The sequence below is a fragment of the Ceratotherium simum genome, chromosome 12 (assembly GCF_057802395.1).
Source record: "Ceratotherium simum simum isolate JZ-2026a chromosome 12, ASM5780239v1, whole genome shotgun sequence".
NCBI lineage: Eukaryota > Metazoa > Chordata > Mammalia > Perissodactyla > Rhinocerotidae > Ceratotherium > Ceratotherium simum.
This window is the reverse complement of record NC_141911.1, coordinates 6895842-6921710: the sequence shown is the minus strand read 5'-3', so window position 1 is coordinate 6921710 and position 25869 is coordinate 6895842. Positions and strand designations below refer to the sequence as shown.

General features: G+C 48.7%; 1 protein-coding gene across 2 annotated transcripts in view; it reads right to left on the bottom strand.

Moving 5' to 3' along the window:
- The window catches only part of DPYSL2 (dihydropyrimidinase like 2), a 134664-nt gene that overhangs the window by 4788 nt on the left and 104007 nt on the right, over nt 1-25869 (bottom strand). For both annotated transcript variants that reach the window (XM_004433560.3, XM_004433561.3), the window contains exons 5-12: nt 24625-24686; nt 24034-24114; nt 23398-23466; nt 15514-15634; nt 6656-6812; nt 6037-6178; nt 3457-3627; nt 58-237 (exon numbers count right to left, since the gene is read on the bottom strand). In XM_004433560.3, coding sequence (XP_004433617.1) covers nt 58-237; nt 3457-3627; nt 6037-6178; nt 6656-6812; nt 15514-15634; nt 23398-23466; nt 24034-24114; nt 24625-24686 — 983 coding nt within the window. The remainder of the gene's footprint in view (nt 1-57; nt 238-3456; nt 3628-6036; nt 6179-6655; nt 6813-15513; nt 15635-23397; nt 23467-24033; nt 24115-24624; nt 24687-25869) is intronic.

Genomic DNA, 25869 nt, shown 5'->3' with positions numbered 1-25869 from the left:
TTATGGAATTGAACTTAATCCATGATAAAAACAATTCATAAGATCAGAGCTACTCACCCTGCTCCTTGCCTTGATACGCTTGTAAACAAAATCAGGGAAGGGCTTCCGGGGAATGTAGCGCCCAGAGCCTTCGGTGACATGAAGGGTGCCATCTTCCAGGACAATCTTCCCCTGGCTGATGACCACCAGTGGAGAGCCACGGCACTCCATGCCCTCGAAGATGTTGTACTCAAGAGACTAGAGGAAGGGAGCAGAGAGAGGTTCAGCCACGCCCTGCCGTCCGGGCCGGATCTAACCAGCCTGGCGGCTCCCACTGCCCCGTATCATGAACACAAAAAAAAGGCCCAAGATGCAGTCCCTGTCCCGACTGGCCGCCCCAGCAAGCACTTAATCTCTATATCTCCATTTCCCTGTCTAGAATGTGGAACAGTCTTTTCCTATTTCTCAAAAATTTGGGGGGAAATAATTGAACAGAAAAACTGTAAGGAAAAGCCTTGGGATTCATAAATGCTACACAAATATAAAGAAAATAATTCGTTGTATTAACAGTGACTTTGTTCTCACGAACTCAAGCTCCAATCAGATTCAGATCCAAAGGCCTTCTCTGACCAAGTTCTAAATTTAATCTTGAAATGAGCCGCGCAGGAGTAGGTTTTCCCTCTGGCTTGCCTGGTTTTCCAAGCTGTTAGCGATGTGGTTAAACTGAAGGCCCTAAATGAAAGGACTGTGGTAACCTAAGAGACAGGCCTTTGATAAAATGAGGTTTAGTTCATTTCATTTGCCTCCCTCGCAAGGCTCATGTGAGGACGACAAAACGAAAAGCATCAGGCGTGTGTAGATCACCACGAGAATTCTGTCAGCTCTGAAGCGACCTCTGAAGGGTGTGCATCATCCTTTAAGGGCTGGATCAACCCCATCTCTTCCATGTCACTCCACAGCTAACTGTCTACACCCTGAGAAACTCCTCTGTGCCCTACTGGATTGTAATGGAGACAAGCCTGGACACAGTGCCACCTGCCCTGGGTTCACAGCCCAGGTCTGCTACTCTCCAGCTGTGTGACTTTGGACAAGTCCCTTACACTCCTGAGTCGCAGCTTCCCCATTAGAAGGGAATAAGGCCCACATCGCAGGACTAATGCCAGGATCACACGAAATACAATGAACACAAGCATGTGGCAGCCTACTGAGCACAAAGCAGGCATTTAGAAAATGTTCATCCGTTCACTGTCTGGTTTTTTATCGCACTTTCCCAACAAGTCTGCAAGCCCTTTAGTGTCAAAGACATCGTAAGACGCATATATTGCCTTCAGGTGCCTATAAATGACTATCACAGTGCCTAGCAGAGCTCTGGGCCATCGCCCAACTTTAAAAGGTGGAGGCACCAGCTCGTGACTCTAAGTGACTTAACATTAACGAGTCCATGGGCGGGTCACAGCCCACAGTATTCAGAACCACGAGGCAGTGAGGCTTCGTGGTTCACCAGGTGTAGAAATTTTTAACCTACATCCACACGGCCTCCCTAAAATTACTCATCTGGCTGGATGCCTGGGAAATCCAAGCAGAGGCTTAGCAACAGGGCTGTCAATAATAGTTAGCTAAATGCTCCAAATTAAAGCTAATTAGTCCCGTGGTAGGAAACACTGTATTACACGGGGAAAGCCTCCTATTTGTATTCTCCAGATGATTAATGCTGCACAGGCATGCTTAGTGGTGGCTCCTTCAAACAGGTGAGGATGGAAAAGAGGCACTTCTGGAAATCAACATTTCTCACACGGGTTGCCTGGAGGTAAAAGGGTAGAGCAGTGCTATTGCTCTGGAAAGATTTGGGTGGAATGTCTGGAGGACAGACTCTGTCTTCTTGAATCATCTCTCCTTCACATCCTCTCTCTGCCACGTTAAGAGCTCCAAATGCAAGCTCCCTGGCTGGGTCATCTGCAGCTTAAACAATGAGTCCAGTTCGCCCTTCATCTTACCTCTGGGGAGGGGACTCTGCAAGGGAGGGGAAGCAATTTCTCCATCTAAGCCTGACCAAGAAGCTGCAGACACAGTCTGGTAGGGAAGAGCCCTGGACAATTTTGGGTTCTAATTCTGGCTCTACCGCAAAATAGCTATGTAACGTTAGACTGGTCACTTAAGCTCTCTAACCTCCGTTTATTTATCTTCCCAATCGGGATAATAACACCATCCCTTTATTGAGAAGGCCAAATGAAAGAGTAAAAGGGACTGTGATGTTAAATGTTATGAATAGGTAGGTTCACTGGGCAGGACCCTAGGACCCCTGCCCGTAAAGAAGCCATTCTGGACTCCCAAGGGATTGTGATCTAAGTTACAAGTCAGTATGGCTGTAAGGCTACGCTGCGAAGCTAAGCCAGCCAGTGGGGAAGGAGGAAAAAAGTCAACTAGGAACGCTGAGAGCTCAGCAGCCTTCCCAGAAGGCACCCACAGACGCCAGCGAAGCTAGAGTGAGCCCCGCAGCCCAAGTGCCTCTGCCCAAATGGGAGAGGAGTGGGATATGGCCAAGGGCCCCGGGCTGCCCTGGAGGGATGCCAGAAGCCCACCCTTGCTCTGTCACGGTGCTTGGCGGAGGTGTCAGTACTTGCTGGCTGAGGCTACCTGGGGCAGGCAGTCTAGTCTACATACAAACATACACTAGTCTACATACAAACATACACACGTAGTTTTTTATACAAAGAACCAATGGTATCTAACACTTCTGCCTCTCTTCTAGAATCACAGGACTCCGAGACCTCGTCTAAATCCCTCGTCCTCAAGTGAGGAGCCTGAGACATGATGAAGTCACTTGCCCAGGGTCCCATTAACAAAACAGGACATCCCCAAGCTCTGTAGTCTAGACTGAGAGGCAAGAGATACCTCAAAACTGCAGAAACTAAAATCCTGATCAGAACGGCTGCTGGCGGCATTTCTTCTACTTGGGGAGAAGTCCAAGTCAATCAATTTCTTTAGGACAATAAGAGCACCTGTCATTTAGGTTTCTGTACAGCAACAGTGACATGAGAAAACAGGGGCTTAAAAGAATAAAAGTGCCTAGTGGCCATCTCAGGAGTGGACATGGGAATGTTTGATGTAGGTTCCTTGAACCAAGTGCTGCTGTGAGAGGTGCTGCACCAAACTATTAAAATGGAATGGCGCCTGACTTCTAGAAGCTTCTGATGCCCAGGCATGACTTTGGAGACTCTAAAGATCTACAGATAGAGACCTCTATCTATACAGAGGCCATGGTACTCCAAAATGATGATAAGAGTAACAGTCTTACTGACCTCATTAAAGAAAAGGAAATAGCTATTTTTTTCTCAGAAAATTGCAGGTTATAACATATTCTGGGGAAAAGTTCTTTGCTATCACAGTGAGTTCTTTTCATAAATCCTCTCCCCGCCTCTGTCTCTTTCTGTGGCTGTCATTCGTTTGGACTGGGTCCGTGTGGCTAGCAGGCCTTACGCTGTTGTGGGTCTTGGCAGAGATGGTTTTAACGCTGTCGGGGTCCCAGATGACCAGGTCAGCATCGGATCCCACAGCAATGCGGCCTTTCCGGGGGTAAAGGTTGAAGACTTTGGCTGCGTTGGTGCTGGTCACGGCCACAAACTGGTTCTCGTCCATCTTCCCAGTGACCTGAGAAGTACAACACACACACACCCCCCCCCGAAAGCAAGTTAAAAAGTTGAAGGGCATTACTCTACTTAGCAATAAAAAGGAATAAACTTTTGATACACACAACAACTTAGATGGATGTTAAGGGCATCATGCTGAGTGAAAAAACCAATCTGAAAAGGTCACATACTGTATGATTTTCTTTATATAACATTCTCAAAATAACAACGTTGTAGAGACGGAGAACAGACTGGGGGGTGAGATGGAGATCTCTCCAGAGTTAGGGGTGGGTGTGACTATGAAGGGGCAGCATGAAGAGGGTCTTTGTAGTGATGGAGGAGATCTGTGTCTTGACTGTGGTGGTGGTTACATGAACCTACATCTGACAAAATGACATGGAACTATACACACACAGTGTGCCATTGCCCGTCTCCGGGTTTTGACATTGTACGAACATTATCTAAGATGTGACCATGGGGAAGACTGGGTGAAGAGTATGCAGGACCCCTCAGTCCTATATTTGCAACTTCCTCTGACTCCATAATTATTTCAAAGTGAAAAGTTTAAAACAAAAGTTGAAGGAACAACGCCTCTTCAGGAAATAGCACTTGACTTGAATGGCTGTCCTTGTCAAAATACAGGTGTGGTCTAGGATTCTGGCCTAGGCAACTCAGGAGTCTCGGCCCCGAGCCTGGCTTTCCACAGCATGCCACAGGTGCCAATCACACCTCCCCATGTCCCTCCCTGCACTTTCTCCTCTCCACCACTTGTGCTCCGCTTCCCTTTAAACGCAGAACTTGAGGAAATGAGTGCCTATCTCTAAGTTAGGAAACCCGCTCAGAAGCCAGAAGAAAAATGGGCAAAGGAAATAAGCTGGTATCAAGAGAAAGAGAAAAATACAAATGGCCAATAAGCATATGAAAAAATATTCACTCTAATCAGTAATTGGAGAGATTAAATGTAAAACAATGAGACACAAAATTCACTAATCATCAAATCAGCAATACTTGTGGGTTTTTTGATGATGATAACAATTTGAACCTGGTGGAAGAAACTGGGGAAAGTCATACACTGTTGGTGGCATATAAACTGGTACAATCTTTCCAGAAGGAAGTTCGACAATATATAGCAAAAGCCTTAAAAATATACACACCCTTTGACCCAGAAGTACTACTTCTAGAAATTTCTACTACAAGCATAATTAAAGATGTGTCCAAGGATGTGTTTACAAGGATGTTCAACCCAGTAAAAAAATCAGAAACAACATAAATGTTTAACCAAAGAATTACAAATGAATTACAGTTCAGCATTAAGATGGAATAGTTTGCTATTAAAAACCAAGTTTTTCACGTATATTTAAGGATGTGGAGAGGCTTCATGATATACTGTTTTTAAAAACAGGCCACAATGTTTGTATGATGCCGATGTTATTTACACACTCACACACACACATCATATACACACATGTGCACTCTTACACTGGCAAAAAATGGGAAGACATTTGCCAATGTTAATTGTAGTTATATATCTGAATTATAGTTTTTATATCTGAAAGATGGTGTTATGAGTGATTTTTATTTACTTATTCTTTTTGGAATAAGGATATACAGTTTACATAATATAAGAAATTCATTAAGAAATAGAAAACCTTTCTGTTATCACGTTTTAAAACATTGATGGGGGCCGGCCCCGTGGCATAGTGGTTAAGTGCGCGCGCTCCGCTGCTGGTGGCCCGGGTTCGGATCTCGGGCGTGCACTGACACACCACTTGTCAGGCCATGCTGTGGCGGCGTCCCACATAAAGTGGAGGAAGATGGGCATGGATGTTAGCTCAGGGCCAGTCTTCCTCAGCAAAAAGAGGAGGATTGGCACGGATGTTAGCTCAGGGCTGATCTTCCTCACAAAAAAAAAAAAAGAGAGAGAGAGAAAAATAAATAAATAAATAAATAAATAAAACATTGAAAACGAAAAAGCCCAAAGATCCCTTACAGGTCAGTGTGTGTTCATCAAAGCAGGCCTGCCAGGAGCCTGCAATGGGGAGAAACGCTAAGCCCAGAAGGCCCGAAATGACAATTTTAAGGAAATTGAGTCCATTTCCAAGAGCAGAAGATTAACTGAGAAAGTGACCAGGTTGCTAAGGAAGCTTTTCCCTGACTGATCAAGAGAGTCATATTTTAAAGACTCGATGTTTTTTTTTCAGTCTCCACTGATCCACAGATGATAATGATAAGAGATATATATGTAATATTTACGAGGAAATGACCTATAAGGAGTCTTGGATTTCCAAACCTAAGAAATATTGTCACACAAGTACCAGCCTGTAGAAATTTTCTCAATTGCCATTTTAAGGCCTACATGAGACCCTTGCCCTCTGCTGAGGAGGCAGGGGAAAGCTGAGGCCAGCACATGAGTGAGACCACTGCTCCTTACCACAGCCTTATCCCAGATGACAGACATCCGCTCCTCGGTGCCATTGGTGCCTTCAGGGATCAGGGTGAAGTTGTCCTTCCCCACAGCCTTCTGGGCGGTGTTGAAAGTACAATGCGCACTGCCAGTGACCTGGAGATCGCCACTGGAAGGGAACAGAAGACTGGCTTTTAACAAATCTTTGACTTCAAATCACCTTTGAACATTTTTGTTTTTTTTAACTTGCCAGGCCACTGAACGTTTTTGCAATAGCCTATCCTCCCCTCAGGAGATAGGAAACTTGGGAAGACATGACATGATACTGAAGCTTTTTTACAATGCTATGTATCTAAATCTACTGTGTGCGGTGTCTGGTGGGTGACACTGCCCCACAGTGGAAGCCTTGATACCTCCTTCATCCCCTTTGGTTGACTTTCAAGATGGCCCAGATTTTTATCCAGAATTCCCCCTAGAACCACATCGGAGTGATAATCTCTTGTTCCCGTTTAGCGATCAGAGTTTGGAGCACCAGGGTGCCTTTGTCTGCAAGCCTGCTTTCACCCACCGTGTTGTAACCCGCCACGTCAGTCTGGTTTGAGGAAAGACTGAGAATGGAAAGTGAGAACAAGTCGCCAAGACTCACCAGGACAGCAAGGAGTTCAGAAAGTCCGGAGTGGTCGGGTCGGGGCTCAGGGGCGGGGAGGTGACGAAAGCAGCAGCCTTGGCCCAGTTCTTGCTCCAGTAGTGGGAGCCATCAGTTCCCAGGCTGGCGGTGATGGGCTCGCCATACACCACGGTTCCTGACAAACACAACAACAAGGCTGGGTGTGCTATAAGGAGAGAGGCAGGAGACCACTGCTGCTGGAGCCATCCCCTTGCCGGCAGCACGCAAGTGCTCTCACCATCCCTTCAAGGAGGACGCGAGCCGTCTCACAGGTGAGGAAATCGATGCCTGGGGAGGTCAAACGCCTCAGCCAGCCAGTCACCGGTCCAACAGGTGCTCCCTAAGATTTCACTTTGGCCCCTACTCTTCTAACCCAATACATTCTCCCTACGTGATCCCAAATGTTCCACCTCCCACACTGATGATCCCAAAATCTTTTAACAATCTCCAGCCAGACTGCATTCAAGCACCCCATCCCAAGCAGCTTCTAGACTCTGATTTTGGGGTGATCCATGGCACCTCAAACTTAACCTTACTGTTCACCAAACACTCCCCTTGCTCTCCCAACATGTCCCAGGTCCCCTGCACCGTTGGGCTCTGGCTAATGGGCCGACAGAGGAAATTAGATGTGTTATCAGCGGGCTGAAGCATCTGGGAGCAAGTACACAGCCCTCCGCCAGCCCTGGTGGTCTAGTGGTTAAGATTCTGCACTCTCACCGCTGCAACACGGGTCTGTTTCCCAGTCAGACAACCACACCACCCATCTGTTGGTTGTCATACTGTGGCATCTGTGTGATGCTGAAAGCTATGCCACTGATATTCAAATAGCAGCAGGGTCACCCACAGTGGACAGGTTTCAGCGGAGCTTCCAGACTAAGACAGACTAGGAAGAAGGACCTGGCCACCTACTTCTGAAAAAATTGGCCATGAAAACCTTATGAATAGCGTGCAGCACTGTCTGATACAGCACTGGAAGGTGAGAGGATGGTGCAAAAAGACCGGGTAGGGTTCCTCTCTACTGTACACAGGGTCGCTAGGAGTCAGAATTCACTCCACTAACAACAAAACACAGCCCTCCAGATCTGCCCAAGAGACAGTCTGGATCCCTGAGTCCCACCCGAAGAGAGCTGCCCTTGAGTGCCACCAGATTCATAGAGTGAGAAATAAAGGATTTTGCACAGTTACGCTATTGAGATTTCAGAGTTTCCAGAAGCCTAGTCTAACTTAATTAATACATTGTCAAGAAGGAATGTCAATTCCCTGATGCTACAATCATGTCCTCTTTTCCGCCCATTCATGTGCAAGCCAGGAAGTTGGGAATCATTTATATCCTTCAAATGCCAATGCTTTAACACCGTAAAAACATCTTTTCCTTTCCACTCCACATAACTTCCCTTAAATCAGCCCTCCATGATTTCTTCCCAGCTCATTCCAGCAGAGCCTCCCCATCAGAGTTTAGATTTATTTTTGCTTCCCCAACCTTGGATTCACTCTCCGTGACACTTCCAGAGTGATCTTCCTAAAACATAACCTTCCCATGATATTCTCCTGCATAAAATCCTCCCAAGGAGCCCTCTGCCTTCAAAGATAGAAACAAACTTCTCGCTGAAACATCGGACGCCCTTCATTATCTGGCTTCATATCAAAGCTGATCTCTTCTTTAACACTTCCAAAACTCAATCCCGTCCTCCAGTCCAATAATCCAATAATCACCTAGTTTTGAATTTTTTGATTCTCCATTTGATGGCGATATCCTGAAAAAAATGAATCTGCCTGCACATGGTAGGCACTCAAAAAATGTGTGCCAAGTTGATTAAAGAGCATAATATTTTATTAATTAAAGGCATGAGAGCTGGAATTGGATCCCAGGCCAGCCCTCCCACCACCAGGAATTCACCTCTCCTCACCTCCTCCCATCACGGGGCTAACCCCCACCCTACAGCAGTCCTGCCAAACGTTCCCTTTTCTCCCAACACAGGGCCCTCAAGGCCAAACCCTTCTCAGTCAGGAATGTGTCTCCTTTCCTCTGCACAGCCTTTTTCAAGGCCTTATCTCTTGATAATATACCACAACACCCTCTGCTGCAGTCAGCCGGCCGCTCTGAGAGCTGGCTCCTCTGACTGCCCCCTCCAGCCTCAGGAATGTCACAAAGGAGTTGCTGTTCAGCCAGGGAGTCTCAGAGGCCACAGCGGGCAGCTCACTTGAGGAAATCAGTAACAATCCCCAGCAGGGGGGAGGGCTCCAGAACCCAGGGGAAGCCTCACCCAGAAGGAATCCCCAGGAAAAAAACGGCCAATGCTCAGAATCGCCTGGAAGGTCCCCTGGGTTCCTGACCTACTCAAAGCCTCCCAGGCAGGATTTGGTCCGAGGAGCCAGCTGGGCAGCGGCACCAACCGCCCCAGCTCATCCCAAAGTGGAAAAACGCCACATAATAAGAAGGCCTTGGCTGCTACCGAGGCTGTTTATGCAATGCGAATGGCTAAGCAGGACCCAGTGCTGGGCCCTCAGCTCTCACAGGCCCGCCGGCTCCCAGCGTTGGGTTTGAGCATCAGCAGGAACCGGCTGAGCTGAGGGTAGCCCTCCCGACCCAGGCAGGTCTAGAGGTCCCGCTGCGTATTGTCTGGGCACAAAGGTGAGGTTTGTGCAAGTCATTAGGAAAACAAAGGATCTGTAACCATAAAGGTTTCCTGGTTTTGTCGACGTGAACAAGTTCAAGAAAGCAGAACAGCTTGGAGAAAAAGAACCGCCTGTCCGTCTTTGAAAATCCAGACAAGCATAGTTTCCTGATCTTCCTGTAACTTGTTACTGCTCATCCTGCCCCCGAATCTGCTCTTCAGTCCTGCTTCTGGAAACCTGAGTACGAGGAGGGGCTGGTTCCTGGAACGTGTCCTGAATCCCACAAGTGTGAGTGCCCTTGACCGTGGCCTTCATCTCACTCTGTGAAATACAACGCAGATCGGGGTGGGGAACCTGGTACCCAGGGGCTGGGTCCCGTGCTCTCTGTGCACAGGAACCTGCACCTCACCACAAGGGAATGGACTCGGCCTTCAGCCTCTGAAAACCTAGAACTGGGTCGGAGCTCCAAGGCGCTTGCTGATCAGACCTGCCTCCTTAGAGCAAGGCTGAGCCAGGACTCCTGGGCTGGGGCCAAGCTGAGATGGGGGCACCCGGAGAAGCAGGGGTGCATCTCGCGGCTCCTTTCTGTTCAAATTCCAAGGGATTTGGAGGTCCTTGTTGTCCTTTGGTTATTTCTTTTCTTCAGCCCCCCCAGGCAGGGCAGGAGTTAAACTGGCCTGTCAGAAGCCTCCACCTCCAGGGGAGTGTGGGTCCACGGGTGGGGGCTCTGCCTCCCAGCACCAACGGCCTGGCCTCCCCAGGGCCTCTCCCCATCTTGTAAACACTGTCCCCGAGGGAGCCGGGGAGGAGCCTCTGGACTGCAGTCAGGCCACAGACACTACTGAACAGCATGCCAGAAATAACTGCCACTAATAATAATAAACCACGAAATAGGCTTAATTGGCCTTTCCGCACTCCTCTACACACACTGCTGACGCTTTCTTGGCGGCAGTTGGACCGTCATGATTTTCTTCTCCAGGGGAAGTCTAAACTGAAGGATGTGACCCGAGCCAGCCCCTGGCAGGCTCTCTCGGATGGCCGGGAACCACAGGGGCCTTGGGGTGGTGTTTATTCACAACGGGCCTGGGGGCTGAGTGCATTCATGAAGAATAAATGGAAGGCTAGGGTTTAGACACGTTTGACAGCTCCCAGTCTGACAGTCAGTCATTTCCCATGAACAAGAAGAGGAGGACAAAGCCACAGTAGAAACAACGCAAAATCATGTATTTCAAAACACAGCCACAAAAGCACAGGGACACACACACACACACCACTCTCCCTCTCCTCTCAGAGAGCCCATGCCAAAACCCATCAGCCTGGGGTCTATCCGTGGATCCCCCTGTCAGATTTTGATACCGAGAGTTGTTCTAGAGGAACAGAATCTTAAAGTTTTCTGAATTGGTTCTGGGGTTTCTGTAACTGGCTTTCTAATCTGATTTAATTTAACGGCACTAATGACTCCGTTTCCAGTAGGAGAGAGTGCTGCCAGTCCACAGTGTGAGGGGGCAATAGAAATGCACTAGATACCACCACTGGATGCTCCTGATCAAATGCTTAAAGAGGCAGAGTTCTGGGTGACTGTGTATTTGACACCTTAGCACATTTTTGTCAAACTGAGTATAGCAAGATTGGCTGGTTGTTTCTAATCAATGCTGGGCAAAGTGGGGAAAGAGAAGGATCGGTTCAGAGATTCAAATTCCCAGTTCAAGCTCCACATAAACGACCCGAAAGTTTCCATGTCTGCCCTGAAGGAGAGCCTCTTCCAGTAGCCTCAGAGCTAAAACCAAACCCCGAGTCCCACCCTGCAAGTGGCTGGATTACAGCGCAACTCAATTCCCAACTGCAAAGCATCTGCATTACAGTGAGGGCACCGACAGGAAGGGGTCCTGCCGCCAGATGGCCTTCGGAATCGGCCTTCGGAATCGAGCTGCAACATCCACTCTTCCCTGAGTCTCCTGCAAGTTTCAGCCTTGCCAGTGCCCACAACTGTGAGCCAATTCCTTAAAATCGCTGTGTGTGTGTGTGTGTGTGTGTGTGTGTGTAGATTCTGTTTCTCTCGAGATCCCTGACTAACCCAGATTTTGGTGAGATTTTATGATATTCACAGCCACTCTCTGGGTTCAAGATTGCTAGGCTGTACATTAGCTTAACACTAAGGATTCATCCCCAGTTGGGGTGGTCGTCGTGGGCCCTATGACCATGAGCTTCTCATTGTGCCCAAGCCATTCTTCTCGACCCGCAGGGCACAGGGAGTCTTGTCTCAAATTTGGATTCCCAGGGCTTAACACCCCTCAGCAGCCACAACCGTTCTGAACGTTTCTGCAGCTGGGTTATGGGGGTGCGGAGGCAGGGGGGATGGAGAAGGATGTCCACCAGATGAGGTCATCAGGCCCCACCTACGTGCTACCATTCACACACGGAAGGCAGCAGCAGCCACGCTAGATTGCGCACGTGAACAAAATGCAGGCTGAGGGAGCCCGTTCTAGTGAGATTCCTGTATTAGATCCTAGTGGAAAGAGAGATGGCCAGGAATCGGAACTATCGGTTATTTCCCACCGACTGGATGATCTGGGGCAAGATATTCAATTTCCACGTTTCAGTTTCTCTTCCATGACAAGAGCCTATTAAATAGACCAATGTCTAAGTTCTTTTGATGAGTAAAAATTGCCCAGAGTATTCTGGTCCCGGTGTCTTCATTCCTCCATCTGCGGAATGGGGCTGATGATACACTGTCCTGCCGAATCGCACAGAACGGAGGAGGCAGCATGTGCAGCGGTCTCTTGGGAAAGACCACATGCGGTCATGTTGGATAAAGCAGGCATGTGAAGATAGTTCTCATTTCCGTTTTATTTCCTATCTCCACTTCCCTAAACGCCTCCTGTCTTAGATTTAGGACCTGTAGGGCTCTGGGTGGGCAGGCACACGGGGATCAACAGGAGGAGATGCTACTGCTGCTGCCCTTGACAGGAAGGTGATTTTCACCAGCTCACATCCGTAGAGAAACGCTGAGTCCTCTTATGCAGGCTGACCGAGATGGGGGGGGTGGGGTGCATGTCTGTAAACAGGGGCGCCTCCCTCTGAGCTCTAACCTTGGTCGGCTTGCACCTCTTTGATAACATGACCATTTCCCACCGTGACTTCCCGATAGCGTGTCCCTCCCCTGCCAGTGAAGGAGCTAACAGGGCTGGGACCATTTCTCATCTCCAGCACAAAGGCCTGAAGTATCACATAGTAAAAGTTCGTTGAGTGAATGAATCTCTCCATTTTACAGATGAAGAAATGGAGCAGCAGACAGTTGGCAGTGTTTCACACTTGCCTCCAGGGGCCAGAAGAACCACCTGAAGTAGAAAAGCAATCCTTAGCAGAAAACCCTTGCCCTAGGTCAGCAGGTGTCTTGGCTCTGCTTTTCTAACCAGCGCAAAGTTAAACCTTCACTCTTTCATCACGATAACAGTAGGTAACGTTATTACATGATGCATCTTTACGTGCATTATCTCATTTAAGCAGCATCATCACCCTATGAGATGAAGCACTATTACTATCCTCCCCTTGCAGATTGGAGAAGGAGACCTAAAGATGATCGGTGACCTGCCCAGTATCACGTGCTAGCGCATCATGGAGCTGGGATTTGATCCAGGACAGGATACTGACCCCAGAGCGCAAACGCTTAATACAGCCTTCTATTGTTTCTCTTCTCAGTCATTGGGGAATCCTTGCTTCTGTATTATCCATGACTCTGCTGGGTGTCAGCCTTCAGTTTCTACCAGGTGTGTTGAGGAACTAAACCCCAACAGCTACTGAGAAGGAGATATTCATAGCATTTCCCCTATTAAAATAATCTCAAAGCTTGAAGGTAAGTCGGATATTAACGTGGATATTGGTGGCCTGAAGTCAGATGCCCGACGATCAAAGCCCCATTCCATCCCCCTCACTAGCTCTGAGCTTCAGTTTACTCAGCTGCAAAGTAAAAAAAAAAGAGTACAAAAATTCCTGCCCGGCCGCCTCCCAATGTTGTTATGAAGTTCCTACGAGATGGAAAGAGCCTCCACAGCCTAGGAAGCAAGCTAGGATTTCTCATTCCTGCTCATTAGCACCCGAATGCAGCGGAAATTCCTTTCTGGCAGCTTAGGCTTTCAAGGACTAAAGAGGGGCGGTTTGAATGCAAAAGCCACCCTGGGAACTACAATGTGGGCACAGTTGGACTCACATTTAGAAGGTTCTGGAAGGAATAAGCTGATATAGTCCCATGTATGCTCACCCCCCAATACACACACAGAGTCAAAGTCATAAAGACAACAGAGGGACGTTGGGCACCGAGTCGCAGAGTATCAGAGCAGGACTGGACTCTATAACATACTCCAACTCTGCATCTTCAAATGAGGAAACTGAGGCACAGAGAGGAGAAGGCACCCCAGCACTGCCAACAGGGCGGCCCAGCGCCCTACAACCCCAGACAGGGCTAGCTCCACCTGCCCCGGACTGAGGTCTGGTAGAGACTGGACTCCTCCATCCTCCAATCTGGACAAATGAAGAGTCTGAACTGAAAACAAGGCCTCAGTTTTTAAATTATGTTAAATTGTATGTTTAATAATATTAAAGTTATGTTAAAATGTTTGCTTAACTATTTGTTTCTTATTATCGCCTGGGTACGGTATGGTTGCTAAAATAAATAAAATAAGCTGCCCCCTAACTTCCCCTTTTCAGACACTGTGCCACCTTCCCCTTGCTCTGTGTGGAAGCAGCGATTCAGCGATAGCATTGGGTGCTGAGGCTGATTCCCATACTGCAAATGTGTGCCTGGGTGGTAACAGGCCCAGGTGAGCGAGGGCCACCGACAGAAATCATCCACAATATCTCCTAGAAGCACAGCTCAAAACTGATTCTGAGTGGACGACGTTATTTTGGCTGAATGTTTATTTCAAAAAGGCAATTCCTTCTAGCTGCCAGGAGAGGGCAGGTCTCCAAGATGATAATGCAGCAAACATTTGATGCAAAGCCTAAGGCCAGAGGCCCCAAGAGCTCCAAAGAACAGGGGCCAGGAATTGCTGGGTCTGTCTGGAAGCCATCATCTCTTGGGACAAGCTGACTCAGTGGTCATTGAGTAATTTGTTCTAAGTCTTGCACGAAGTCACCCACCAGTGAAAACATCCTACAGTTCTCCTTATCCACGTGGATCATATCCCACAGAGAATTAGAAACAGAACCATAGAGGTCAAACTGCCCCCTTATTGACAGAGAAAGACAGAGAGAAAGAGAGATGAAGGGATAGAAAGAGAATGAGATAAAGAGAGAGACCAAGAGATACACAGACCAGGACAAAGTTAGACAGAAACCAAGAGAGAAATGGAGACACAGAGATGGAGAGAGAAACAGAGCAAGAAATAAAGAGAAATCGAGATAGGGAGATAGAGAGATACAGAGAGGAAAAAGGGTAGGGGAGCATAATGAGGAGAGAGGAAGGAAGAAAGAAAGGAGGGAGGGAGGAGGGATCCTTTTATGATACTTATGTTCCCAACAGGCCAAGATCCGCCCTCAAAGTCAACTGTACGCTATCAGGCTACACTCCCAAGCACAGAACATGTGGTGTGATTATCCAAACTCATAGTCAACGGCAGGTTACAAGAGGGCTCTGCTGCATTCATAATGGATAAGTTGCTCCTTGGAACATCCTCTGGAAGCTGCACTAGAAGCTGCACTTAGTAGATTAGTTTCCAAGAACCTTTTCGATGGATTCCATAGTGATAACAGAGAGCCAGCTTCAGCCCAGATTATATCAATAGAACTTACAGGAAGTGGCTCGAGCACCAGGAGAGCGGGACATGACGGAATCTGGGCAAAATCCCCCGTCCCACACCCCCACAAGACACTCCTACTTACCACAGCAGAAATCACTACCAGCCACCGAGGGGAAATGCATTTTGCAATAGAACGTTCCCCAGAAGGATTCTGTGGCAGATGGAAACTGATGTCATCTGTGTATGTGCCTAGTTTATTTAGATTGCACCAAATTAAATCCAACTTTTCTATAGAAGGGAGGCAGGAGGGAAATGTGCCTGCCCACCCACTCTTTGCCGCACGCGGCTCTAAATAGATACTGACAAGGCCGCAGTGGCGGAACAGAGGGAGAAACGGGAGCTCCCTGCCTTGCTCAGCTGTAATTAGGTTAATACTGGAACGTGATGAAACCCACCCACTTGGCTTGAGGGTCCGGTGGCACTCACCCTTTTTCCGGGCCTGGGCGATGACTTCGGCCGCGCTCTTGCTCATCACCTTGGTGATGTACAGAGGGCAGTTGGTCTGGTTGGCGATGGTGATTGAACGATTCACGGCTTCCGCCTCAACCTACAGAAGAGCATCTAAATGTGAGAACTGTGCCCACTCCATGAACCCCTCACTTTACCCTCCACCACCGAGAGAGACCAAGATGAATGAGAGACCACTGTATCCTCAAGATCCTACCTCGAGTGGCACTGCAGAAGGGGGATGTGACTTACCCAGTGTACTCAATATTGGTTTGTTTGAAATGATGAGGCAACTCCCCCCCAGCCCTTTTGAGTGGTTCTCAAAGTGTGGTCAGCAGGCCTGGGAGTCTATAAGAAATGCATATTCTCGGGCCCTTCCCCAGACCCAAAGGATCAGTAACTCTGGGAGTAGGACCCAGAAATGTGGGTCTTAACAACTCTAGGGGGTTTTTACACCTGCTAATGTGTGAGAACCAATATGCACAGAAACAGATCACTCCAAATTCAGTGCATCCGTTCTAGCTGCACAGTCGAGTCAAGACATATAGTGATGCAATTTTTGTGCCAGGCTTCTGTCCGATGCCCACGAATGAAGCCAGCATCGCCCAAGGAACAATGCGACCTCACAGGGCTCTGGGAACGGAGCAGGCAGCATTTGTGTAAAACCAAAGGCCCTCTGTGTAAACACGACCACGGCCAGCCACAGACTGGTACGACCCTCGGCACGAGATGGGAGAGATGCTCTGATTAATCATCTGATTCTTTAAACCTGACGCTTCAATGAATGATATTTCAAGACCCCAAGTGACTACTGGTAAATACCTGATCAGGTAAGACTACTTAGATCAACTTGCCTCTTACAGAGGAATCAGCAGTGTGGGTTTAGAATGACAACTGAAGGAGCAGACGGAACCGGAATGACAGGGCTCAAGAAGTCTTTTGCTCCCTCCCAAATCCTGGCCAAAGGCGGTGGCTTCAGCTCCTTGAGTCAAGGGGCTGGGTCTTACTGGGTTTTTTGTATCCTCCATGCCCCACCTTCAATAGCTCCCAACGTCGAGCCCGGTACACAGCTGGTGCTCAAAAATGTTTACCGAATAAATAAACGACTTCATTTTGTGTTAATGGTTAAAGATCTTCCATAAAGAGCTGCTATTTTCACAAGAAATGACTGAGCTCCTAACTGAATCATCTTAGCTAACCGAGTCTCTACAGGAGCTTGGCCAAGAGCTGAAGTTCTGTAACTGCATTAACTGGTAATCTAATTTAATAAACTAAGACAACTTTATTCACTTTTGGCCTTTCAGGCATCAAATATGTGAAGAGAGATGTCTAGAAATCTAAAGGCAAAACAAACGGCTCTTGAAAAAGCTCATTAAACTTCCAAATGTTTTTAATTCCTGGAATAGCTGACCGATCGGCCCTCCCTCTCCTTGGCCCTAGTTACAACAGAAGTGCCTCTGGCCCCGGCAGCACAGGGGAGGGACGTCCTGGGTTTCTGTGGTCACCTCCAAAGTCCACAGAGTGACATGCGAAAAGGACTTCCCTGGAATCCTCACCCCTGGGAACAGGGGTGCAGGGGACCACCCGATGTTCTGACCCAGCCCAGACACCTTCGCAAGTGAACAGAGGCACTACTCGCAACTGCAGGGGCAACTGTGTGCAGCGGGCTGTCGAGGGTGAACTGGAAAGCGAAATCATACTAATTAGGGAGTAAATGGAGCGCAAGTGCCAGTTCTGTCGGGGGCCCTACTCTTGAAGACTGGCGTCCGCTAGGACTGGCTTTGGATTGAAGAATCCAGGTCCCAGGGCCCTGTCTGGACCTGCTCATCTACTGTGAGGTGAGTTCTGACCCTTCCCCGGCCCCAGCCTGGCACAGGCCTGGAATAAGGGCAGAGGCCCAGCTACAGGGTGACCTCGTTGAAGGAGAAGGTCATTTAAATCCAGCTCTCCAGGTTCCACCCAGAACCATGGAAGGACCCACATTTTACCCTTCAGTGTGTGTATGTGTATGCCTCCAATATAAACACAAACTGTCTTACACACAGTGAACTCTGATTTAAATAATATTGCTTTAAAGTATTATAAAAATAGTATTATAGTTTAAAAGTAAAAACTTTTATTTGCCTTATTATAGAGCTATCAGGGATTAGGGGGTCATCTAGCCCTGCATTCTGATTTTAAAGATGAGGCACCCAAGGTCCAGAGAGGAAAACAACCTCTCGAGGAACACAGGACAGTGTCAGTGCACACAACAGTGTCCGTGCACAACAGTGTCCCTACACACAACAGTGTCAGTGCACACAACAGTGTCACTGCACATGACAGTGTCACTGTATGACAGTGTCAGTGCACGACAGTGTCCCTACACACAACAGTGTCAGTGCACGACAGTGTCCCTACACACAATAGGGTCAGTGCACGACAGTGTCCCTACACACAACAGTGTCAGTACGCACAACAGCATCAGTGCACAACAGTGTCCCTACACACAACACACACAACAGGGTCAGTGCACGACAGTGTCCCTACACAGAACAGGGTCAGTGCACACAAGAGGGTCAGTGCACGACAGTGTCCCTACACACACAAGAGGGTCAGTGCACGACAGAATCCCTACACACAAGAGGGTCAGTGCATGACAGTGTCCCTACACACAACGGCGTCAGTGCACGACAGTGTCCCTGCACACAACGGGGTCAGTGCACGACAGCATCCCTACACACAATGGGGTCAGTGCACGACAGTGTCCCTACACACAACAGTATCAGTACACATGACAGTGTCAGTGTGTACAATAGTGTCAGTGCACCACAGTGTCCCTACACACAACAGTGTCAGTGCATGACACTGTCCCTACACACAACAGTGGCAGTGCACACGACAGCATCAGTGCACACAACAGTGTCAGTACACGACAGTGTCCCTCCACACAACGGTGTCAGTGCATACAACAGCATCAGTGCACGACACTGTCCCTACACACAACAGCGTCAGTGCACACGACAGTGTTCCTACACACAACACCATCAGTGCAAGACAGTGTCCCTACACATAGCAGTGTCCCTACACACAACAGCGTCAGTGCACACGACAGTGTTCCTACACACAACACCATCAGTGCAAGACAGTGTCCCTACACATAGCAGTGTCCCTACACACAACAGTGTCAGTACACGACAGTGTCCCTCCACACAACGGTGTCAGTGCATACAACAGCATCAGTGCACGACACTGTCCCAACACACAACAGCGTCAGTGCACACGACAGTGTCCCTACACACAACACCATCAGTGCACGACAGTGTCCCTACACATAGCAGTGTCCCTACATACAACAGTGTCAGTGCACAAGTGTCCCTACACTCAAGTGTCAGTGCATACAACAGTGTCAGTGCACGACAGTGTCCCTACAAACAACAGTGTCAGTGCACACAACAGTGTCAGTGCACAACACTGTCCCTACACACAAGTGTCAGTGCACATGACAGCATCAGTACACACAACACCATCAGTGCACGACAGTGTCCCTACACATAGCAGTGTCCCTACACACAACAGCGTCAGTGCACGACAGTGTCCCTACATACAACAGTGTCAGTGCACACAACAGTGTCAGTGCACAACAGTGTCCCTACACATGACAGTGTCAGTGCACACGACAGTGTCCCTACTCACAACAGTGTCCCTACTCATGACAGTGTCAGTACATGATACCCTTTTTACGACCCAGTCCCCCAGCTGTCTGCACACCCCAGTCACACCCTTCTGCAAGGCCCAGTTAGAACATTCCCTTTTCTGTCAAGGATTCTTGTCACCCTCCCCTCTGAGTCCCCACTGTCTTCCCACATCCCAGAGTCTGGCGGCTGCAACTCGCCCAGAGCTCCATTATGTTCTACCCCCTCGCTACTGTCCATCTCCCTCTTTCTCCCCAGCTCGTCTAGAATCCCTTTCAGAAGGGATCACTTCCTCACTCTGTCCCCCACAGGGCCTCCATCGTGGAGGGAGCCTATTTGTGGATCGGTGGTTTCCAGAGTTCTGCATTCCTTACAGTCTCCCTTCCAATCTTCTCAGCTGACGACTGGGGAAACCCTCCTGGCAACCTCACCGGGTGGGTGGGGAAGAGCAGCAGAGAGCGGCAGGAACGTGTTTTGTGCAGTTCAAGCACAAGTCGGCGATCAATCACGAAAGCGTGAAGGAATACATTTTTGTCTGTCATTAACTACTGTTCACCTGTACAGGCAGTGTCCCCCCTGACTGGACTGTGAGGCTCAAGTTCCTTCAGAACGGTTCCATATTTTATTCCCTTTATCGCCCACATAGAGTTTAACACACAACGCATCCCTAGTGATGAACCAAAAAATCGTCACCAGTAACTGTGGGAGAAGGCACCGGCTGGTGCCTGGCGGCTCACAGGGCTGTCATAAGGAGGCCCCTGCTCGGGGGAAGTACCACACACTGTGGCCTCCAGGGAGTAGGTGCCTCTGAATCAGCTGAGAAGCAGGTGACCCTGGAAAGCAGAGAGAAGAGAAAGCCCCAAAAGCAGCCTCTCGTGAGACAAGAGGGCCCTCCAAAGGAGCCAGGAGCCCCCATGTTGCAGTGTTCCTGGATCTGTCAGCCCCCAAGGAGCCTTCCTAACCCACTGCCAGGGACTCTGAAATCCTCACAGCAACAACCTCTAAGTGTGCTTTTGGCAAAGGTGAAAGCCATATCAAGGTATTACTATAAATGCTACTGCTACAAGAGAAGGGCTTGATTTTTGTGGTCAAAATGGCAACCAAGACAACTCTCCTCTGACAGCTTTGGCCTGTCCAGTAAACCCAGGGAGGGCTTGCTTCCTGTTTTCGGGTTTACGGGGCCCTGAGGATGCAGAGCAGACAGCAGGAGAAAGACAAAGCAAGCCCCCAGGAAGGCTCTCTAAAAATTAAAGCAGCGCATGGCTCTCAGAAGTAGCCTCGTGTCATGGGATAAGCGGCATCTACTTCTCTCAGAGAGCAGCATCTTCTCGCCCATCTGGACAGCTGGAGCAGGAGGTGTGGCTCCCAGCCAATTAGCTGGATGAAGGTGAGAGTAAACCTTCTAATTAAGCCCAGCCCCAGGTGAGACCACCTGGTTACGGGGGCCCACTGGCTTTATGCTGAGCTTGGGCTCCCGTGTGCATGTGTGTACACACTGAGGCATGGGTCGGGGAAGCAGGCAGGCACTACACTTTCTAGCTTTCTGACACTGGGCAGTCACTTAACCTCAGGCCTCCGGAGTTTCTTTACGTGAGAGACACAGAGATAACAAGGCTTCACCACAGCACAACTCCGGGCAGCAGCATGCCCAGGGAGTAGGATGTAGATGGGTTCCCTGGACACAGCCATGCCATCTACGTGAATGCTGCCCCCCTGGAGTCATGCGAAGGAGGCTGTGCTGTGTCTCCCTCCCAGGACAGCCGTAAAGCTTAGACGTGAACTGCTAAGCATGGTGTCTGGCACTTGCTCGGTACCTGCAGGGTGCTCGGTAACTGTCAGCTCTCAATGGGCGCACAAGGAAAAGAAAGAAAGCACTTCAGAGCCACGTCTTCTCTCTGCCTCTCCTGGAGTCCTTGCAGCTCAAAGGCCTGATCCCAAAACTGTTTCCAGACTGAACACAGGACCAACCACCTCCAAGGGGGATGGGGCTGAGGACCATCATGGCTTACGCCATCCTTCCCACCCAGACAGGTTTATCCAGATTATTTAACCTGGTTGAAATGGTCACCAAGGCCAGCTCTGAAGGGGACACAAAGCCAGAGAGAGGAATCTTGAGGGCGTCTGTGCAAGTGAGATGCTGTCTGCACGTGTGTCAGTATGTATACGTGTGTACACGTGTGTACACACGTATCTGTGTATGCGTGTAAATGTGCATTTGCGTGTCTGCATAGCATTTCATTGTGTGAATGTGTGTGCGTGTGCATGTGTATGTGTATGTGTGTGCTTGTGTGTGTGTGTGTGTGCATATATATAAAACCAGCCTCAAGTACTTTTAGCGTCAGCTACTAAGACTGTCTCCCTCTCTCCTGCAAGCTGCCTCCCTGAGGTCAGTGACCACCAGCCATGGTCACAGCATGGGGCTCCCCAGAGCTAACGCAGGGGCCTAAAGATGTCACTTTAGCCTCCTTCACCCTCATGCTGGCTCTGGCTCATCCCCTACAGCTTTGTAGCAAGCACAGGAAGACTGGACGGCTATGAAAGGACCTATCTGCCATGGCCTGGAGAGAGACCACACAATATCGAAAATTTAATAGCTTCTATCCTTTCACCTGGAGAGACAAACACGTCTTCAGGACCTCAGATGGTGCCGAAGATGCCCTGGTGTGCATGTGTCTCTGTGTGTGTGTGTCTCTGTGTGTGTGTGACTGTGTGTGTGTGTGTAACTGTGTGTCTCTGTGTGTAACTGTGTGTGTCTCTGTGTGCGTGCCTGTGTGAGTCTGTGACTATGTCTGTGTGTGTCTATGTATGTGTGTGTAACTGTGTGTGTCTCTGTCTGCGTGCCTGTGTGAGTCTGTGTGTGTAACTGTGTGTGTGTCTATGTATATGTGTGTAACTGTGTGTGTCTGAGTCTGTGTCTCTGTGTGTGTGTATAACTGTGCGTCTGTGTAACTGTGTGTCTGTGTGTGTTTGCATGCATGCAGTAAGGGCAGAACGAGAAGCGTAGACCCTCAATGTGTGCAAGACATTCCAAGTGGCTTCCACCTTCTCTTTTTTCTGCCTCTTTGTTACATTTGTTCTCCTTTTCCAGCCTCACCCAAAGTCTGAAGAAAACGGCTATGGATACATGCCACTTCACCCCCACACTAGGCAGCCTGTTGATGGCACTTTTGTTGTCAAACCAGCATGAATCCATTTTCTTTCTAGGGGAGCAGATGCCCCTTCCACCCACGGGTCCTAACATGAATGCCTCCCAGATTCAGAGGGTGCATCCTAGGTCTGAAGTTGTGCAATATGGTGGCACTGGTCCCACTCATACTCTTGTCAAGCATCTCCCTCAACCTGTTTCCAGAAGGAAAAATCAGAATTTTAAGCCGACATCCAGTTCCTTGATGACTTTTCATCTGCCTTTCTCTGCACTGTGCCTTTTCCATCAGGGACTTTTTTCCCGTAAGAAAAAAGTCTGTGACTCCATGAGACCCCCCAGCATTCTCTTGGCTCAGAGGCACCAGATCCTCAAAAGCCTGACCTCGAGCCTTTCATTAGGGAGCCCACTCTTGAGAAGTATTGAAAGGCCACAAATTCTAATTTAGAAAAACAGATTCTCCATCACATAAGATGTAAGTGTCCCCCTTCTAACTTATAAGCCTCACCATCCAAGACTGACTCTCAACCCTTGTGCCAGCAAGGACTCTGCTTGTAATTTTCCCTCCCCAATACTGAAAGATTCTGTCTACCAAACCCTGCTGATTATGTTATACCCTGTGCAGACTTACAACCGGAAAAACTTACAATTCCCCTTATGTTTTTTAGACATTTAGAAGAGCTTTTAGATCCCAATGACTATGTTTTGGTGACTAGTAAGATTTTGGAGGTGCCAAGTTATGAACCACAAAGCCCAGACTGCAGGATGCTAATAAACAGCTGTCTGTATCTACCCAAGAAAGCGCTGGGAGAATCAGACACAGAAAGAGGAGTCTTCAGGCTAAAAAATCCACACTGTTTATCCCACAGCTCAATCTAACACTTCACTCTGCCTCCTAGACACACACACGGGTAACCTACGACTTCTCACAGGGACCACAATCAGCAACTAGAAGCCCCATTCTTGACAGGCAGGAAGTGGGTTCCATGTGGCTCTGGCAGTGCGCAAGGGACACCAATTCCCGCATTCCACTCAGCAGATGCTCACCTCCTCAGGCCGGCTCAGCACATGTCCCTCGGGACCCGTGATGCCCAGATCCAGGATCCTCTGCTGTTCCTGCAATGTTGAAAGAAAGCCGGGCTGTCAGGGAGAGCTGAACTGCAGAGGGCTCTGATTGCTAGAGACCTGGGTAAAAATTCTTCAGGCAAGACATAAAAATGGCATTTTTATGTCTCAGCCCTCATCCCAAGACCCCATGAAGGGAAGGGCTCACCACACTGTTCCCAGACCTGCATGAGCTAAGACAGATCAATTAAAGCCTCCCAAATATGTCCAGCTACTCCCCCGCGATGCTGAAAGCCAATGTGTTCCCAGCCATGAGCTACAGCGTAAAATGTCTGTGTGACTAGGGGGTCCATGTTCCCCACGCCACAGGCAGCACTGAGAGAAATGACTTCTCTGTGGAAAAGGAACAGCCGTATGTCCTGCAGAACACACTGAGAGGCGCGAGTGTCACCAACATTCACACTGTTGGTGAGACTGCTAGCACAGTGCCCCAGGATGGTCACACCAGGTCACCCTGCTTTTCCTCCTCAGAGGTGAACTACAGAATTTGCTTCACTTTCCTGAGCCTGCCTCTTGCCTGGTAGGTCAGGAAGTAATGATGAAGAGGAAAGCACCCACCTCTGCAATGATGTCGCCATTTTCTGCGTGGACTTGGGCAATTGCACCAATATCCCGGATCACGCTCAATACTTCATAGATCTGAGAAAGGGAGGCGTGGGATCAGAGACAGAGACTTCCACCTTCCTGTCGGCCATAGGGATCAGAAACAGCTCCCTCTGGCTGTTTCTGTTAAGGCCAGCTTTTTGGACATGCCCCAAGGACAATGTTTCCAGCCACATGCGGCAGAAGAGGACCTCTCAGTAACTGAGAGGCAGCATAACCTAAAAGGATGTGGATCAAGAGTGAGCAGCTCATGGATGACACCCGGCTCTGCACCAGGTGTGCTAAGGAGGCTCTGAGCACATCTTGGCCATGCCATCCTACGGCAGATGATTCCAGAGCCTGGTGGAACACTGGTCCTGGGGGCCAGAGCCCTGGGGTCAGACCCCCACTAAAGGCAAAGTTACATCAGGGACTTCATCCACCAGCCACTGTCCATGAAGCCAAGGGATGTACATACACTGAAGGCAGCTTCCAAGATAACAGCAGGGGCCCAAATGAACCAAATGCCAGTAAGCCAGTGAGTTCAGAAAAGATGACTCTTCTTACCTGGGAATCTGTTAGCTGGAAACGATCTTTGAAAGCCATGTACACGAGGAAGGAATTTACCCCTGGTGGACAGACAGAATAGAGAAGTGGAGATTTGACTTCAATAGATAAAACAAAACCAAATAATCTGGAAGGGAATAAGAAAGTTATAATACTATGTATATGTGTGTATAGAGAGAGACAGAGAGAGAGAGACAGACAAAGAGAGACAGAGATGGAAACAGAGACAAAAGAATAAAGCAAATAGGGTAAAATATAAACAACTGGGGAATCTGGGAATAGGGTGCACAAGAGTTCTTTTTAATATTCTTACAATTTTCTCTAAGTTTAAAATTATATCGGGCCGGCCCCGTGGCTTAGTGGTTAAGTGCGCCAGCTCTGCTGCTGGCGGCCCGGGTTCAGATCCCGGGCGTGCACCGACGCACCACTTCTCCGGCCATGCTGAGGCCACATCCCACATGCAGCAACTAGCAGGATGTGCAGCTATGACATACAACTATCTACTCGGGCTTTGGGGGAAAAATCAATCAATAAATAAAAATTAAAAAAAAAAATAAAATAAAATTATATCAAAATTAAAAGTTGCCCATATTTGTACACTCATACACATACATACCAGCATTATTCACAACAGCCAAAGGGTGGAAGCAGCCCAAGTGTCCACTGACAGATAAACGGATAAACAAAATGGGGTCTATCTCGGGCCGGCCCTGTGGCTTGGTGGTTAAGTGCGCACGCTGCGATGCTGGTGGCCCGGGTTCGGATCCCGGGTGCGCATCGAGGCACCACTTCTCTGTTCATCCTGAGGCCGAGTCCCGCATACAGCAACTAGAAGGATGTGCAGCTACGACATACAACTATCCACTGGGGCTTTGGGGGGAAAAAATAAAATAAATAAAATCTTTAAAAAAAAAAAATGGGGTCTATCCATGCAAATACTATTCAGCCTTAAGCAGGAAGGAAATTCTGACACATGCTACAACATGGAGGAACCCTGAGGACACAATGCTAAGTAAAATAAGCCAGTCATAGAAGGACAAATACTGTAGGATCCCACTTATACGTCAAATTCATAGAGATAGAAAGTAGAATGGAGGTTCCCAGGGGCTGGGGGAATAAGGGAATGGGGAGTTATTGTTTAATGGGTACAAAGTCTCAGTTTGGAAAGATGCAAAGTTCTGGAGATGGATGGTGGTGATGGTTGCACAACAATGTGAATGTACTTAATGCCACTGATCTGTACAC